Genomic DNA, 14,154 nt, shown 5'->3' with positions numbered 1-14,154 from the left:
AGAATATTAAAAGCCATAGATCGTTAAACATCCATACTGTTGTGAAAACTTTCCCTAGTCTGGTGCTTTAGTAACTAGGTAATTGGATTTTGAAAAGTCTGTCAATAGAGGCTTTAAAGCATATAAAAAAAACTAGCTCAGCCTGCAGGGTATCTCTCACCGCAGAACCAAAATCATCACATAATGGTAGCGCTAGCTGCACTGCTTTTTTTTTTTTTTTTTGTTATATTGCCAATTGGGATTTGACCCTCAGTGTCCAGCTGCTGTTGTTAGGTTTAAATAATTTTTGCGCTGATTGATTTGCCTTCACATATCAATCTATCCAATCAAGAGCTGAGAAGCCCGGGCAGAGAGGAAGAGCACATCTCCGCCAAGGGAATGAAGGGGCTCAGGTGAGTAAAACCGGGGGGGCCGGGGGGCGGTCAGTGTGAGAAGTTTTTTCACCTTGATGCATCAAGGTGGAAAAAAAACATGAGGGTTTACAACCCCTTTAATTGAACAAGCTGATTGGCTACCATGCACAACTGCAGCTCTACAGTTTTAATAAATCAACCACATTGGGTATGTATTTACTCTGCATAACCTCATTTTTTTAATATTTTTCCAATAAATTTGGTAATATATTGTGTATGTGTGCCCTAAAATGAACTTTAGTGTATTTTTTATTGAAAATTACAACTTTTAGTTGCAAAAATAATGTGTGAAATTTAAAAAATTGCCAACACCACCATTTTATTCGCCACGGTGTCTGCTTTCAGAAGATATTAAATGTTTGGAGGATTTACCAATCTTCAGGCCTAAAATGATTTTTAAAACACGTGTACAAAAAAACACCCTGGCAGCCATGGGGTTAATAGGAATGAGGTACTGCATGGAGTGTGCATCGCTTCCTCTTCCCTTAGAAGGGGGGCCGGCAACCTATCGATCACGGTCTACTTGTCAACCGCACACAGGTAACGGGTAGATCGCTAACAGGTCCCTGCGCCGCCGACTCCCGCCTTCCAGGTGCTGCTTCTTCTGTGCATGTGAAGTTCCAAAGTCGGCCATCAGCCTTTTTCTATGGCGGCCGCTGTCAGTAATGGACATTTAGGCTGGGTTCACACTGGTGAGATTCCTGTGCGGGTTCCCACATCACATCTGAATCACAGGCAGTTCACACTGCTCTCTGCCAATCGCTGCCGGTGTCAATATAAAGTTAATGACACCCCCAAATCAGTTTGCAGAACTCAGTGCAAACTGTGGAATCGGATGGCATGGGTCTGAACACCTATGTGATCCGATTGCAGTGCAGACAAAATAAAGGATTCTGCACCACTTTGGTGTAAATGTGATTTTACCCATAGAAGCTGTATGGCTAAATTGCACAGACATCGCATGTGATCTGCACAGGAATACAGTGCGAATCACATGCGTTGTCTGACATCACACCGGAGTGAACCAAACCTTATGGACAGTTTGTAAATCAGCAGAAATGTACAAACTGTAAATTTAGGGAGGGTTGGAAATCCTGCCTGGGAATGAGTGTTGTCACCCTCACACAGGAAGTGTGCTCCTGGTCAGATCAGCAGGTGATAATAAAGGAAAGTAATGGAGATCTTGTATGATGTGAGATATTGGCGTTCTTATACACTTTATTAGTATGGAATAGAGTGAACAGCAGAGGACTTCCATTGCTGGACTATGCTCGTCGTCTGTCAGGCTGGGGTGCGTACACTTCCGGGGTCAGGGATCCCACCTGGGACAGCCCCTGGAAGGTGTGATGGGGGACACCGGCTGGCCCCGCCCCGGTCTCCTCCCCACCCCGCCCCCGGGTGTTGCCGCAGTGTCTGCTGTGGGCGGGGCTCTCCCTGACGTCGCTTCCTTCCAACATGGCGAAGAGAAGAGCCGAGCTTTCCTGAGCAGCTGATCCCCGTCACCGAAGCCGCGGCCAGCCTTCCCCGGGAGACGGACGGAGAGCCCCCCCGAGGGGTGACGTGTACTGAGGAGGGCTGTGATGGGGCGGCCCCCGCCGGGCGGACATTAGCCGGGGACTCCGTACTGCCAGTTCCTGCCTCGGATCGTACAACCCCCATCGTCACATCATGTTCCTCACCCGGGCCCTGGAGAAGATCCTCAGCGACAAGGAGGTGAAGAGAGCCCATCACAGCCAGCTCCGCAAAGCCTGCGAGGTGGCCCTAGGTGAGATGACTGGGCGGCATTGTCACAATGGAGGAGGACCGGGGACAGGCTGACAGGGGGAGGGGCTGTGTGTGTGTGTGCCACGGGGGGCGGGGACACAGGTACATGGAGGTGATAAGGGGTGGGGATAGGGGGTGACAGGGGGCGGGGATAAAGGTACATAGAGGTGACAGGGGACGGGGATAAAGGTACATAGAGGTGACAGTGGGCGGGGACAAAGGTACATAGAGGTGACAGGGGGCGGGGACAAAGGTACATAGAGGTAACAGTAGGCGGGGACAAAGGTACATAGAGGTGACAGGGGGCGGGGACAAAGGTACATAGAGGTGACAGTAGGCGGGGACAAAGGTACATAGAGGTGACAGTAGGCGGGGACAAAGGTACATAGAGGTGACAGTAGGCGGGGACAAAGGTACATAGAGGTGACAGTGGGCGGGGACAAAGGTACATAGAGGTGACAGTGGGCGGGGACAAAGGTACATAGAGGTGACAGTGGGCGGGGACAAAGGTACATAGAGGTGACAGTGGGCGGGGACAAAGGTACATAGAGGTGACAGGCGGGGACAAAGGTACATAGAGGTGACAGGCGGGGACAAAGGTACATAGAGGTGACAGTAGGCGGGGACAAAGGTACATAGAGGTGACAGTAGGCGGGGACAAAGGTACATAGGGTTGACGGGGTGAGGACAAAGGTACATAGAGGTGACAGTAGGCGGGGACAAAGGTACATAGAGGTGACAGTAGGCGGGGACAAAGGTACATAGATGTGACAGTAGGCGGGGACAAAGGTACATAGAGGTGACAGTAGGCGGGGACAAAGGTACATAGAGGTGACAGGGGGCGAGGACAAAAGTATATAGAGGTGACAGTGGGCGGGGACAAAGGTACATAGAGGTGACAGGGGGTGAGGACAAAGGTACATAGATGTGAAAGGGGGTGGAGACAGAGATGTATAGAGGTGACACTCACAGCTGGTTGTACACATGTGCATTGTGTGAGGAAGTGTGGTCATGTAACACATGTTGGGAGTGATATGGTGTAGGGCCAGGCACATCCAGGTATATATTACTACTCTGGATGTCTGTACTCTGATCCCCAACACATCACTATCTAATAGAAGTGTAAGCAACACATTTATTGGCCCCCATAGGACAAAGTGGCATTGAGGCCATTGAGGACCCCTTCCTCAGACAGGCACTGACTACAAAGAACAGTGCACACAAGCTTTAAATAGGCAGACGGACCAATCACAATCTCCCAACGTTCCAGGATGGGCTTTGTGATTGGTCTGTCACTGCTGTTTGTTGTCATGACCTGGAGGGAGTCCACAAAACGTCACTTTATACAAATATATACCATATAATATAATGTTTTGACTGTTATTCCCGTTGTCTGTAATTTTCCTGTCTTTGGACCTTGCATTGGATGCCATCATCCATCACTTCATTGCAGTTTTAGGATTATGGCCTCATTCACATTGACAGTGATATATATCCTTCTATAGGATGTTTCTAAATATAATGGTATAATTCATGCTGTGCGTTTACCTGCGTTCAGGTGCATTCTGTTTAGCTGCGTTAAGTGAAAATAGAATTCTGTGCATCCAGGGGCAGATTAGACACTCTGGGTATAAACGCATATAGACACTGGTACATTTACATGCAGGAGAATGTGATTAGGTGTGTTTATACCCCTCAGATAATATCTCCTGTGATTAAATCATATGCAGGAGACTCGTGTGAGTGTAGCCCAGGGCTATAAAGAGCACTCAGGATTACACACCTATACGGACTGTATTCTGATCCCCAACACTGGGACAGATGTAGAAATTTATTGCTGCCTGGAGGAAAAAGAGTTTTTTTTTTTTCCAGTGCATGTGCAGTACAGTCATACATGTAAAGTTTGACTTTTAGGCTGGATTCACACGCATAAGTATGTGCCTTACTATGTATTCTGATTGGAACTCCAATGCACTTATACAGTGTAAACAAATGAGTCTGACCATGAGTGCACCAGAATACATGGCTGTGATTGCACTGTATGTTGTGCTCTGTGCTGCTCAAAAGTAGTGCAGGTAAGTTATCTTGTGTGTTGAGGCTTCTTAAAGGTCCACTGAAGGCTGCTTTATAGTTTTGCTCACCTTCTGACACTGGGGTTGATTTAAATAAACTGTGCACTTTGGAAGTGCAGTTGCTCCAGAGCTTAATAAATGAGGTGAAGCTCTGCTGACTTCCATCATCCAATCATGTGCAGGAAAAAAAATGCTTTTTTTTTCCTTGCATGTGATTGGGTGTTCTTTGTAAAGTGAAGCTCTACCTCAATTACTTAGCTGTGGAGCAACTGCACTTACATAGTGCACAGTCTGTTTGCCTTTAGTAAATCAACTGCAGTGTTTTATGATACACCGGTATTTAGGGTGCATTATGAAACATAGTGCCATTCCTGACATGGAAAATTGTGCACAAGGCCTTAGAAGTTACCGTTAACTAATTTCTAGCATCCATTTATCTGGCCTTCAAAGGGAATACTTCCTGCTTGGTTCCAGTAGGTATATGTGTGATTTCTGTTGCCTTCTCCAGAGTTTGCCGTGACTATACAATAGACACAATAGATATGTTTTTGTCTCTGTGTTTACCAGATGTATAATGCAATGTTTATATCTGTGTGTCTGAAGATGCAGAGCACATAGTAGTGATGATAGAATACATAAACTCCAATGTTCTAATCTATGGTCACCCAGAGTATTTTCTTGTAGATGTGTCTGATCACTGGAGAATATTGAGCAGCCAGTCTTATTGTTGGCATCAATGTATCCTGACAGGTCAACCATCAAAGAGATGAGTTTTTGTATAAATCCCTGCGCTGGATAGAGGATATGTCTAAAGTGCTACAGCGGTGCCAAATAGTTCTGATCATTGACATTGCTGTCATTGGAAGCAGGTGATCCCTGGCTCCTTACTATTGCCTATTGGTTTCTAGATTGGACCGACTGGCAGCTTAATCCTGTGTAAAAATGTCCACATTCCAACAAACCCATGCATTTTGGAACCATATCAAGATGGAGATATTTTGTTGAATCTGGAGTTAGAATGTAGAATTCAGATCGTTGTATTGTATACAGTATATTTCTGATCCTGAGAATAAATATTGCGTGACCTAATCTACTGACCCCCTCCCCTAACTTTTCCCCCCTTCTTCTTACCTTCTTCACTGGGTCATCAGTCGGGTGCATCAATACCGATACTATGCATTTGCATGAGTATTCGTGCAAAAGCCCCCAAACCTGAAACTGATACTTTTGCAGTGCGATTTGAGCCATACAAAATGAATGAACTCAAATCGCACTGCAAATTATTACAAGCGATTTGAATAGGAATGTAGTGTGATTCCTGTCCAAATCACATGCTTTTTTCCCGCATCGCTCCTGTGTGAACCCAGGTTTGTTATAGTGACTAGGGATTCACCGATACTGTTTTTTTTTTTTCAAATCACATGCAGTTTCCTGTGTGAACCCAGGCTAAAGTCAGTATAACAAGCCTGGGTTCACACAGAAACAATGCGAGAAACTGCATGCGACCTGCACAGGAACCGCACCACATTCCTGTTCAAATATTTCGCGATTCTTTGCAGTGCGATTTGATTATTTTGTAGGGGCTCAAATCGTACCACAAAGTTATCGGTTTCAGGTAGCAGCAAATACTTGAGCGCAGGTATCGGTACTCATACTCGCCGGATTAAAAAATGGTGCGTCACTAGTCATCAGCAAAAAACATACTCGCATATCCAGCAAATCTAATGGTTTGTTTTAGACCCCTTTTACACTGAGGCAGTTTTCAGGTGTTTTAGTGCTAGAAATAGCGCCTGAAAACTTCCTCCCATTCTCTGCAATGCTTTCACACCTGGGTGGTGCACTTGCGGGATGTTAGAAAAAGTCCTGCAAGCAGCATCTTTGGGGCGGTTTGGGAGCGCTGTATACAACGCTCCAAAAACGCCCCTGCCCGTTGCAATGAATGGGCAGTGCTTCCGGAGCGCCGTAACATGGGAGTTTTTAACCCCTTCCTTGGGGTCAAAAGTGCCCTGCTAGCAGCCGAAAAGTGGCACAAAAGCCGGCCAGCGTTTTCAGTGTGAAAGCAGCCTTAGGAATCTGCTGCTGCACTCCTGGCCCTGCAGTGCCAGCTGCTTCTCTGATGGAGCTCTGAGGGAGCTGGCTGTCCCTTTCGGGTCTTTGACAGGTCCACTTTAATTCTACAGCTGACTTTACAGAATATTGTTTTATGTAGGTTCGCCATGGAACAGACATGACTGTGAGATTGCCCAGCATTGTCTTGGATAGTGACTGTTGTTTGGCATTGATTTATGGACTAATAGGTTTGTTTTCAGGCAGACCAATGTAATTATATCCTATTGAAGGCACCTGGTGATGTTTAGAGGCAAAAAAAAAAAAACGCATGGAAACCTGTTAACTGCAGTAGTTATCTGAATGCTAGTTTATCCAATTGAAGGAAAGCGGAGTTGAGTTGCCTAAGGGCAGAAAGGATTTTTCTTGTATTTACATAGACCGAGCACCTGATCACATCCGGTGGTGATACACGGCTCATGTCAATGTTGATTTGATCTCTTTGCCTGGTGATGTGAAATTGAATAAATTGTTAAGATTGCAGATGGCTGAGTTTTTTTTTTTGTTTTTTTTTTTGCATTAATGCATTAATTTTTATCCATTATCATGGCTTGCTTGAGCTCAGAATATTTTGTGATCTTTGGTTTGGGCTTTTTAGAAGGCTGCTTATTTCAGATATTGGTTTATTCAGCTTTTGAAATTCAATCTAATAAAATGAATGGGTTTGAAGAAGAGCTCCTATAACCTCACTGATTAAAATATCCCTGTAATAAACATGCCTATCATCCCAGAGTACTTCAATACCATGGACAGCAAAAACAAAATAATACCTTGTATCTGGACATGTGGTTATGCATTTGGCTGCTACATTTTTATTACAACTCAAGAATGTGAGCCTGACAGAAACCTGGGCACTTCCAACGAAACATATGATGAAAACGCGTAGGTGGAAGTTGTCAGTGAGAAACGCGTGCCAAACTGATTAGCAGGTCCAAAGATATAGGCAGGGGAAATTTGATGAAAAACTCTTTGGGTTTGACCACTTCAACTTTTCTATATTATTATTTTTTAAATTTTTTTTTAATAACAAACATGTTATACTCACCTGCTCTGTGCAGTGATGTTGCACAGAGCAGCCTGGATCATCAATAATCTAGGGTCCCTAGTTGACATTCTGGACTCCTCCTCTTTTCCCTGTGCCCCCATAGAAAGCTGCTTCCTAAGGTGGCACACGTGTGGCTTGATCCCGAGCTGCGCTCTTTGTGTCCATTAACGTATAGTGTTGCTCGGCCCCTCCCCTGCTCCCTCATCATGGGATTTGATTGACAGCAGCAGGAGCCAACGGCACCCATTTTTCTTGTTGAGTGAGGAGGGAGGGAGAAAGCAATGGTGGATCAAGATCGGGCTTATGTATTTATTTGAGTGGACTGGGTGGGAGCTGACAGTAGAAGGGGTTTTTTTTTTTTTTTTTCTCTCCTTAGAGCAGAGCTCAACCCAAAAGGGGAAGCTCCGCCGCTTGTTCGCACCCCCCTTCCACTGTCACATTTGGCACTTTTTGGGGGGGAGCAGGTACCTGGTTTTGACAGGTGCCCGCTCCAACTTCCGGGTAGGAAGGCCGATGGACAATTTCCGGCCCTTTCGCCCCCCCCCCACTGCCTTCTGGGAGACATACAGGTTCCAGAAGATGGCGGGACCATTCAGAAATCGCAGCACGATGTGCAGTATCGGCTCAGGGTGCCAACAATGCCGGATTCCAGGACAGGTAAGCATCCTTATGTTAAAAGTCAGCGGCTACGGTATTTGTAGCCGCTGACTTTACATTTTATTTTTTTTTTTTTTGTTTTTTTTTACAGACTGGAGCTCCTCTTTAACCACTTGCTGACCGCTTATGCAGAACGGACACAGCCCGCTTTCCTCTATCCGCCAGACGAATGGGGAACGGATCCCCCGTCAGCATGTTTTTAGCGGATAAGATTGGATCAGATGTTGGCGGGTGTAACACGACACATGTCTGTTTTACATCTGGCGCTCTGTAGTGGGCAATGGATGGTCCAATCAGGTTTGCCTGAAAAATTGACAGGAGGACTCGATCGGTCTGTCGGTGTGAAAGGAGCCTAGTACACACGATCAGAAAATTTAGATGAAAAATACCGCTTTTAAAGCGATCATACGCTAACCCGATTGTTAGTACGCAGCTTTCGAGAGCCGATCATGACTGTTCATGTGAAATTATCCAAAGGGACAAACATGAAAATTTTTCTCTCATAATACCAGAACTTATGATTTTCATTTTAATCAGTACAGTATTCATCCAAAAAAAATCGAAAGACCAAGACCACGCATGCTCAGAAATGACAGAATACATTACATCACTTCCGAAGTTGTATTCTGTCGTACGAGAGTTTTTGTAAGTTTAGTAACCTCTTCATTATCGATATGAGACTAGCGTGCAAGAAAAAAACGGACGATCGCTTGTTTGATATTCTCATCGTGCGTATGAATCTTAAAGCGGAGTTCCACACAAAAACTGAACTTCTGCTTTTCGGATTCCCCCCCCCCCCTACGGTGTCACATTTGGCACCTTTTACCTGTCTAATACAGGTATTTGCTCCCACTTCCGGCGAAAGATCGCTGCAGAATCTGCAGCGATCTACACCATGTCTGGCCCCTCCTCCGTGCCCCCCACTGTCTTCTGGGAGACACCAGGTCCCAGAAGACATTCAGAACACACAGCGTGACTCGCACATGCGCCGTAGGGAACCAGGCTGATTCCCTTACTGTAAATGCTGGAGCCTCCACCCGGAGCCGAGGGACAGGTTGGCTTTGGGTGAGGACATTGCGGGCACCCTGGACAGGTAAGTGTCCTTATTTTAAAAGACCGCAGCTGCAGTGTTTGTAGCTGCTGACTTTTATGTTTTTTTTTTTTTTTTTTGGTTTTTTTTCTCGGCGGAACCCCCTTTAAAGGTAAAAGAAAACTTCAGCCTTTACAGGCCTCAGGCATATAAACAACCAAAGTGGGTGCTGGAAGATTGTTCCTGATGTCCACAAAGATTCAAGTGTTGGACTTGAAAGGACATGGCAGTTGACCTACAAGGTGCCAAACAAAACATACGGTTTACATTGGAGCATATCACAAAAAGTAAGGCCTACAAGGTTAAGTCTGTACTTGCATGCCGATTAACTGGTTTTAACGCTCACCCTAAAAAGTACATGCAGCTGTTCAGGGGTGATGAAATGAAATCTATTGCCTTTAAGGCAGTACTGCTGCCAAACACAACCCATTCCTGTGAATGGGGTCGTGTCACCACCTCGTGCAATCAATGTGGTTGCGGCATGGGGGTTTGGACTTTTTTCAGTGTTAAAAACCAGCAGTGGTGAGGTGACATATCGCCTCCTAGCAACCTGTCAACCCCCCTGAGGTGACGAGGGCCGCTGCGTGTCTGAACAAGGCCTAGAAGTGTTTTTATCTACACTATCCAATGCACTCAGTTTATATTTTGCATGTATATGTGGCCTTTGGACACACAGAGCTTCGAAAGGATGTTCAGATTTCCCTGTGAAGCACTGTACAATGGAAGATTTGTTTGCACCATTGAATGAACAGACGTTTGATAAATGTCTGTTTTTTATGTGTTTATAACAGTAATAATATATGTCCTATTATCATTCTAGAAAAAAAAAAAAAGGTTCTCCAGTTGCAGCCATGTGACAAAGATCTGAACTCCAGCAGCAATACGGGTCAACACACCCTTCTTGAAGTGTGTGGAATCTGCGGATATTACGTGCGTAGAGTGGGGAAGTATGTAGGCGTTCACCATAGAGCCTGAGGTAACAGGTGGAACAGGCTTTCTCAGCCTGTAATCAGGAGAGCTGCTATGACTCTGGAATATCTCAGCTTCCTGACTGCACCCAGGTCCTACAACTTTGACAATCTCCAACAAAGCCATGATTTGTTGTGGAAACAAAGGAGACAAATGCTGGTGTCTCTGTCCATCGTCTCCATTCCGCTGCATTTTCTTTGTGCCGTTACATTTCTTTATCTGCTTGAAGACTGGGCCTTTTCTGGCACTTTTTGTTTACATTTAACTATCAGTTTTTTTTTTTTTTGCTAGAAAATTTCTTAGATTCCCCCAAACTATATATATATATATATATATATATATATATATATATATATATATATATATATATATATATATATATATATAATATATTTTTTTTAAAGCAGAGGCCCTAGAGAATAAATTGGTGGTTTTTAAAAAATGTTATGCCACACAGTATTTGCGCAGCAGTCTCTCCTCTGCCCTTAAAAGCATTTGATCACACCAAGATAGGTGTGATCAAAGGCTTTTAATTTTAAAAAATGGCGCTGTTTACATCCGGGTAACCTGGAAGTGATGTGACATCATCCCTTTCCGGATTACTATATCATAGAGTCCGACAAAGCCTTTGTCGGTCTTTGTTGGGCTCTATGATTAGCCAGCGGATGCGTCTGCTGGTCATTCAGGACTCCTGGTTGGACGATGAAGGTAACAGGAGGCAGGAGACGTCCACTCCCGTTGCTTGTAAAAGCAATCCAGTGGTTAGTTAGCTGCTCTGATAGCTTTTAGAAAAAAGCAGACTGCAGGGTATAAAAAATGGTATTGGTTTATAGTATCGGGATGATGCCTGCAGTTGCAGGCATCATACCGGTATAACTACTAAAACTCCGGCGACATACGGATGGGTCGCTGGAGCTGAAGTGGTTAAACTGGAATGGGTGTGTCATGATCTGTATTGTTGGGTCATAAAACTGTTATTTTAGTAAAGCTCACTGCTTTGTGAATGGAAGGCCAGCTCAGATGCAATGTGTGATATGAGGTGACAAAACCAGGTAAAAGGGAAGAGGTCAGGGAACAATGAGATGGGAGTGGAGGAAGACATGGAACAAAGGCTCCTAGACCGACTCTTTCATTTGAAATTCATGCCTAGTCTCAGGTATTGAGGCCGGAGGTGCTGAGGGAAGAAAAGCTTTGTGAGGCCTGGATTTCAGGAGGAAGCCATGCTAACACGGCAGCTTTTATCAACTGCTCTATGCTCGGTGTGCAGGAAAGCTGCAGTCATGCCGAGGGAGGCTACAAATCCCTCCAGAATTCCGGTGGAGAGCTTATATGCATAATGCTACACTATACACGCCGCGCTATGCTGTCCAGTTCACTAGATGTGCTTATGAATACTTTCTATACCCTACACGTCATCAAATCTGAGAAGCCGTGGGTGATGACTGCTGATAAATGCTGAGTATTCGTTCTATAATAATCCAGTCGTGGAATTCAGCATTTGTAGACATTGGATTTCATGTTGAAATGTGTCTGAAAGGAACTGACTTGCGCATAGCAACCAGTTAGACTTGTCTTTTCTCAGCTGACGGTCCAGGCTAAAATAGATGGTGAGAAGTTGGTGGTACGAGGTTATAGACCAGACTTTCTCAGCCTTTTAACCCCGTAGAATCCTTTGAAATACTTATCAGCTCTTGGAGAATCCCTGCTAAAAACAATGACACCTCCACAGTTCATGGTTCATGATACATGATCAATATGTTTTAGAAAGTTTCAAACAAAAGCATAGGTAATGTAGTTTGCTTATGGGAGTATGTAACATACTTTGCAAATTTTATTATCATAGTCAGTAATTTTGAAATCGGGGTGGATTTGATTTAATTCAAGTCAATTTAAATCACTAGTAAAAAGGCTTGATTTGAATTAACTGATTTAAATCATAATTTTTAAAGAGCAACTGTCATCTCTGTCCCACAGTAGATCCTCCTCTGACCCGCCGTTGACTCACCTACAGTCCCATTCACTTTAATGGGACGGCTGGCGATGCGGCAGTGACGCAACAAGATGAGGGACGTAGCGGCAGCTGGTGAGGGGATGCCGCTAAAAGGCGCTGCGATGATGGATCTGAAATGACAGGTGCTCTTTATATGTAAGTGCTTATTCTTGCTGGTAGTTAGAATCTTTAATATTAATATAAAATTAAGGTTTCCTATTTAGAATAATTAAGCTGTCAGGTTAGTAAAACAGCGATATCAGAACCGATTTTAGGTTAATCACGCATAGTTAGAGAACTACTTAATTTATTTTATTTATTTATGTTATCTCAGCTTACAGAGCTTGGATTCATTGAATGAGTTTACCAAAAAATGTAAATATTGCAGAATATACAGCCTCCTGCTACATAACTAAGCTCAATTTCATGCTTAATAAACTAATTTATTAATGTAGCTTAAATAGAAAACTATCTTTAGATAGATTTTTACTCCAAAAGCATTTTATTAAAATAAATTTGATAAAAATCAAAAAAATCTGATCTATACCAAAAAAATCTAAATCATCGATTTTTATCCACCTTGCTTGAAATTAAAATACACAGGAAGGCCTCATTTACACCTGTGATGGTTTCTACCACCCTCGGATCCTGCTTACTCTTGACCTGTTGAATGCATGTATGTTTTTTTTTTTTTTTTCTTAAAAATTCTTTTTTCCTGGCCTGCTGGCTTTAATCCTTAAAATTATACTAAACACACACACTGTTTAATTTTAAATAGAAAAATCACGCTGCAATTGCGAGCCACTTGATTGCGGTGTGCAGATCAGTGCAGCTTAAAGGCCATGAGTTAAATATAGGAGCTGCCATTGGTGATCTACTCTTAAAAATGCTTATTTGCTGGCTTTAACCCTTAAAGTGATACTAAACACACATTGTTTTATCTATTCTGTCTAAAAGACCCCCGATCCCTCCTTTGCACTTCAAAGTATTCAGATTGCCGAAAACGGCGATTCTGAATACTGTGTATTTTTTTAAAATTGGCGTCATTGGCAGCTGAGTAAACGGGAAGTAACGTCATGACGTCGCTTCCGCGTTTACAATTAGAAGGCTGGAACGAAGCTGCCCACAGCTTCGTTCCAGCCCGCCCCCTGCCGACCGGAGGCAGCCGATTGGTCACCAGGCCTCCCGATCGAACGGGAGGCCCGGTAAGAGCGGCGAGAGGGGGGACGTCCCCTCCCGCTGCTCCGGTATAACAGCCGAGCGGCTTTTAGCCGCATCGGTTGTTGTACCCGGAAAGCCGATCGCCCGCTGTAAAAAACGGTACCGGGATGATGCCTGCAGCTGCGGGCATCATCCCGGTATAACCCCGGAAAGCCGAGTACGCACATCTGCGTACGCTCGGTGGGAAGGGGTTAAAACCGCTAAGAAAGCTGGAGTATTTGGGCCTGATCATAGACACAGCCCAGAAAAGGGTGTTTTTGCCTCCGGGAAAGATCAGCTCCATACAAGAGCTGGTACGGACGGTCAGGTCAAAAAGAGATCCCTCAATTCACCTTTTCATGAGGTTGTTGGGAAAGATGGTAGCTTCATTCGAAGCAGTTCCCTATGCACAGTTCCATTCAAGACTGTTGCAAAACAGTATCCTGTCTGCTTGGAACAAAATGACCCAAGCTTTGGACTTGCCAATGCGGCTGTCCCCAAGAGTGTTCCAAAGCCTCAGCTGGTGGTTACTAACTCAGAATCTGCTAAAAGGAAAATCCTTTACACCAATTATCTGGAAAGCAGTAACAACAGATGCCAGCCTCTCAGGCTGGGGAGCAGTACTAGAGAAAACAACTGTCCAGGGACAGTGGTCAAGATCCGAAAGAACCCTGCCCATCAACATCCTAGAGATTCAGGCAGTGTGTCTGGCTTTGAAAACCTGGACCTCCAGGTTAAAGAATTGTCCTGTCAGGATCCAATCCAACAATGCCACGGCTGTGGCCTATATCAATCACCAAGGGGGCACCAAGAGTCTGTCAGCTCAGAGAGAGATGAACTATATTCTA

General features: G+C 44.5%; 1 protein-coding gene across 1 annotated transcript in view; it reads left to right on the top strand.

Moving 5' to 3' along the window:
• The first annotated feature begins 1,828 nt into the window (after nt 1-1,828).
• ARFGEF1 (ARF guanine nucleotide exchange factor 1) overlaps nt 1,829-14,154 on the top strand; it is a 304,195-nt gene continuing 291,869 nt past the window's right edge. The window contains exon 1 of the mRNA XM_073631773.1: nt 1,829-2,178. Within this exon, the coding sequence (XP_073487874.1) occupies nt 2,082-2,178 (97 nt within the window). The 5' untranslated portion in view covers nt 1,829-2,081. The remainder of the gene's footprint in view (nt 2,179-14,154) is intronic.

The sequence above is a fragment of the Aquarana catesbeiana genome, linkage group LG05, assembly GCF_042186555.1.
Source record: "Aquarana catesbeiana isolate 2022-GZ linkage group LG05, ASM4218655v1, whole genome shotgun sequence".
Classification (NCBI taxonomy): Eukaryota; Metazoa; Chordata; class Amphibia; order Anura; family Ranidae; genus Aquarana; species Aquarana catesbeiana.
This window is presented reverse-complemented; position numbering and strand designations above follow the sequence as displayed.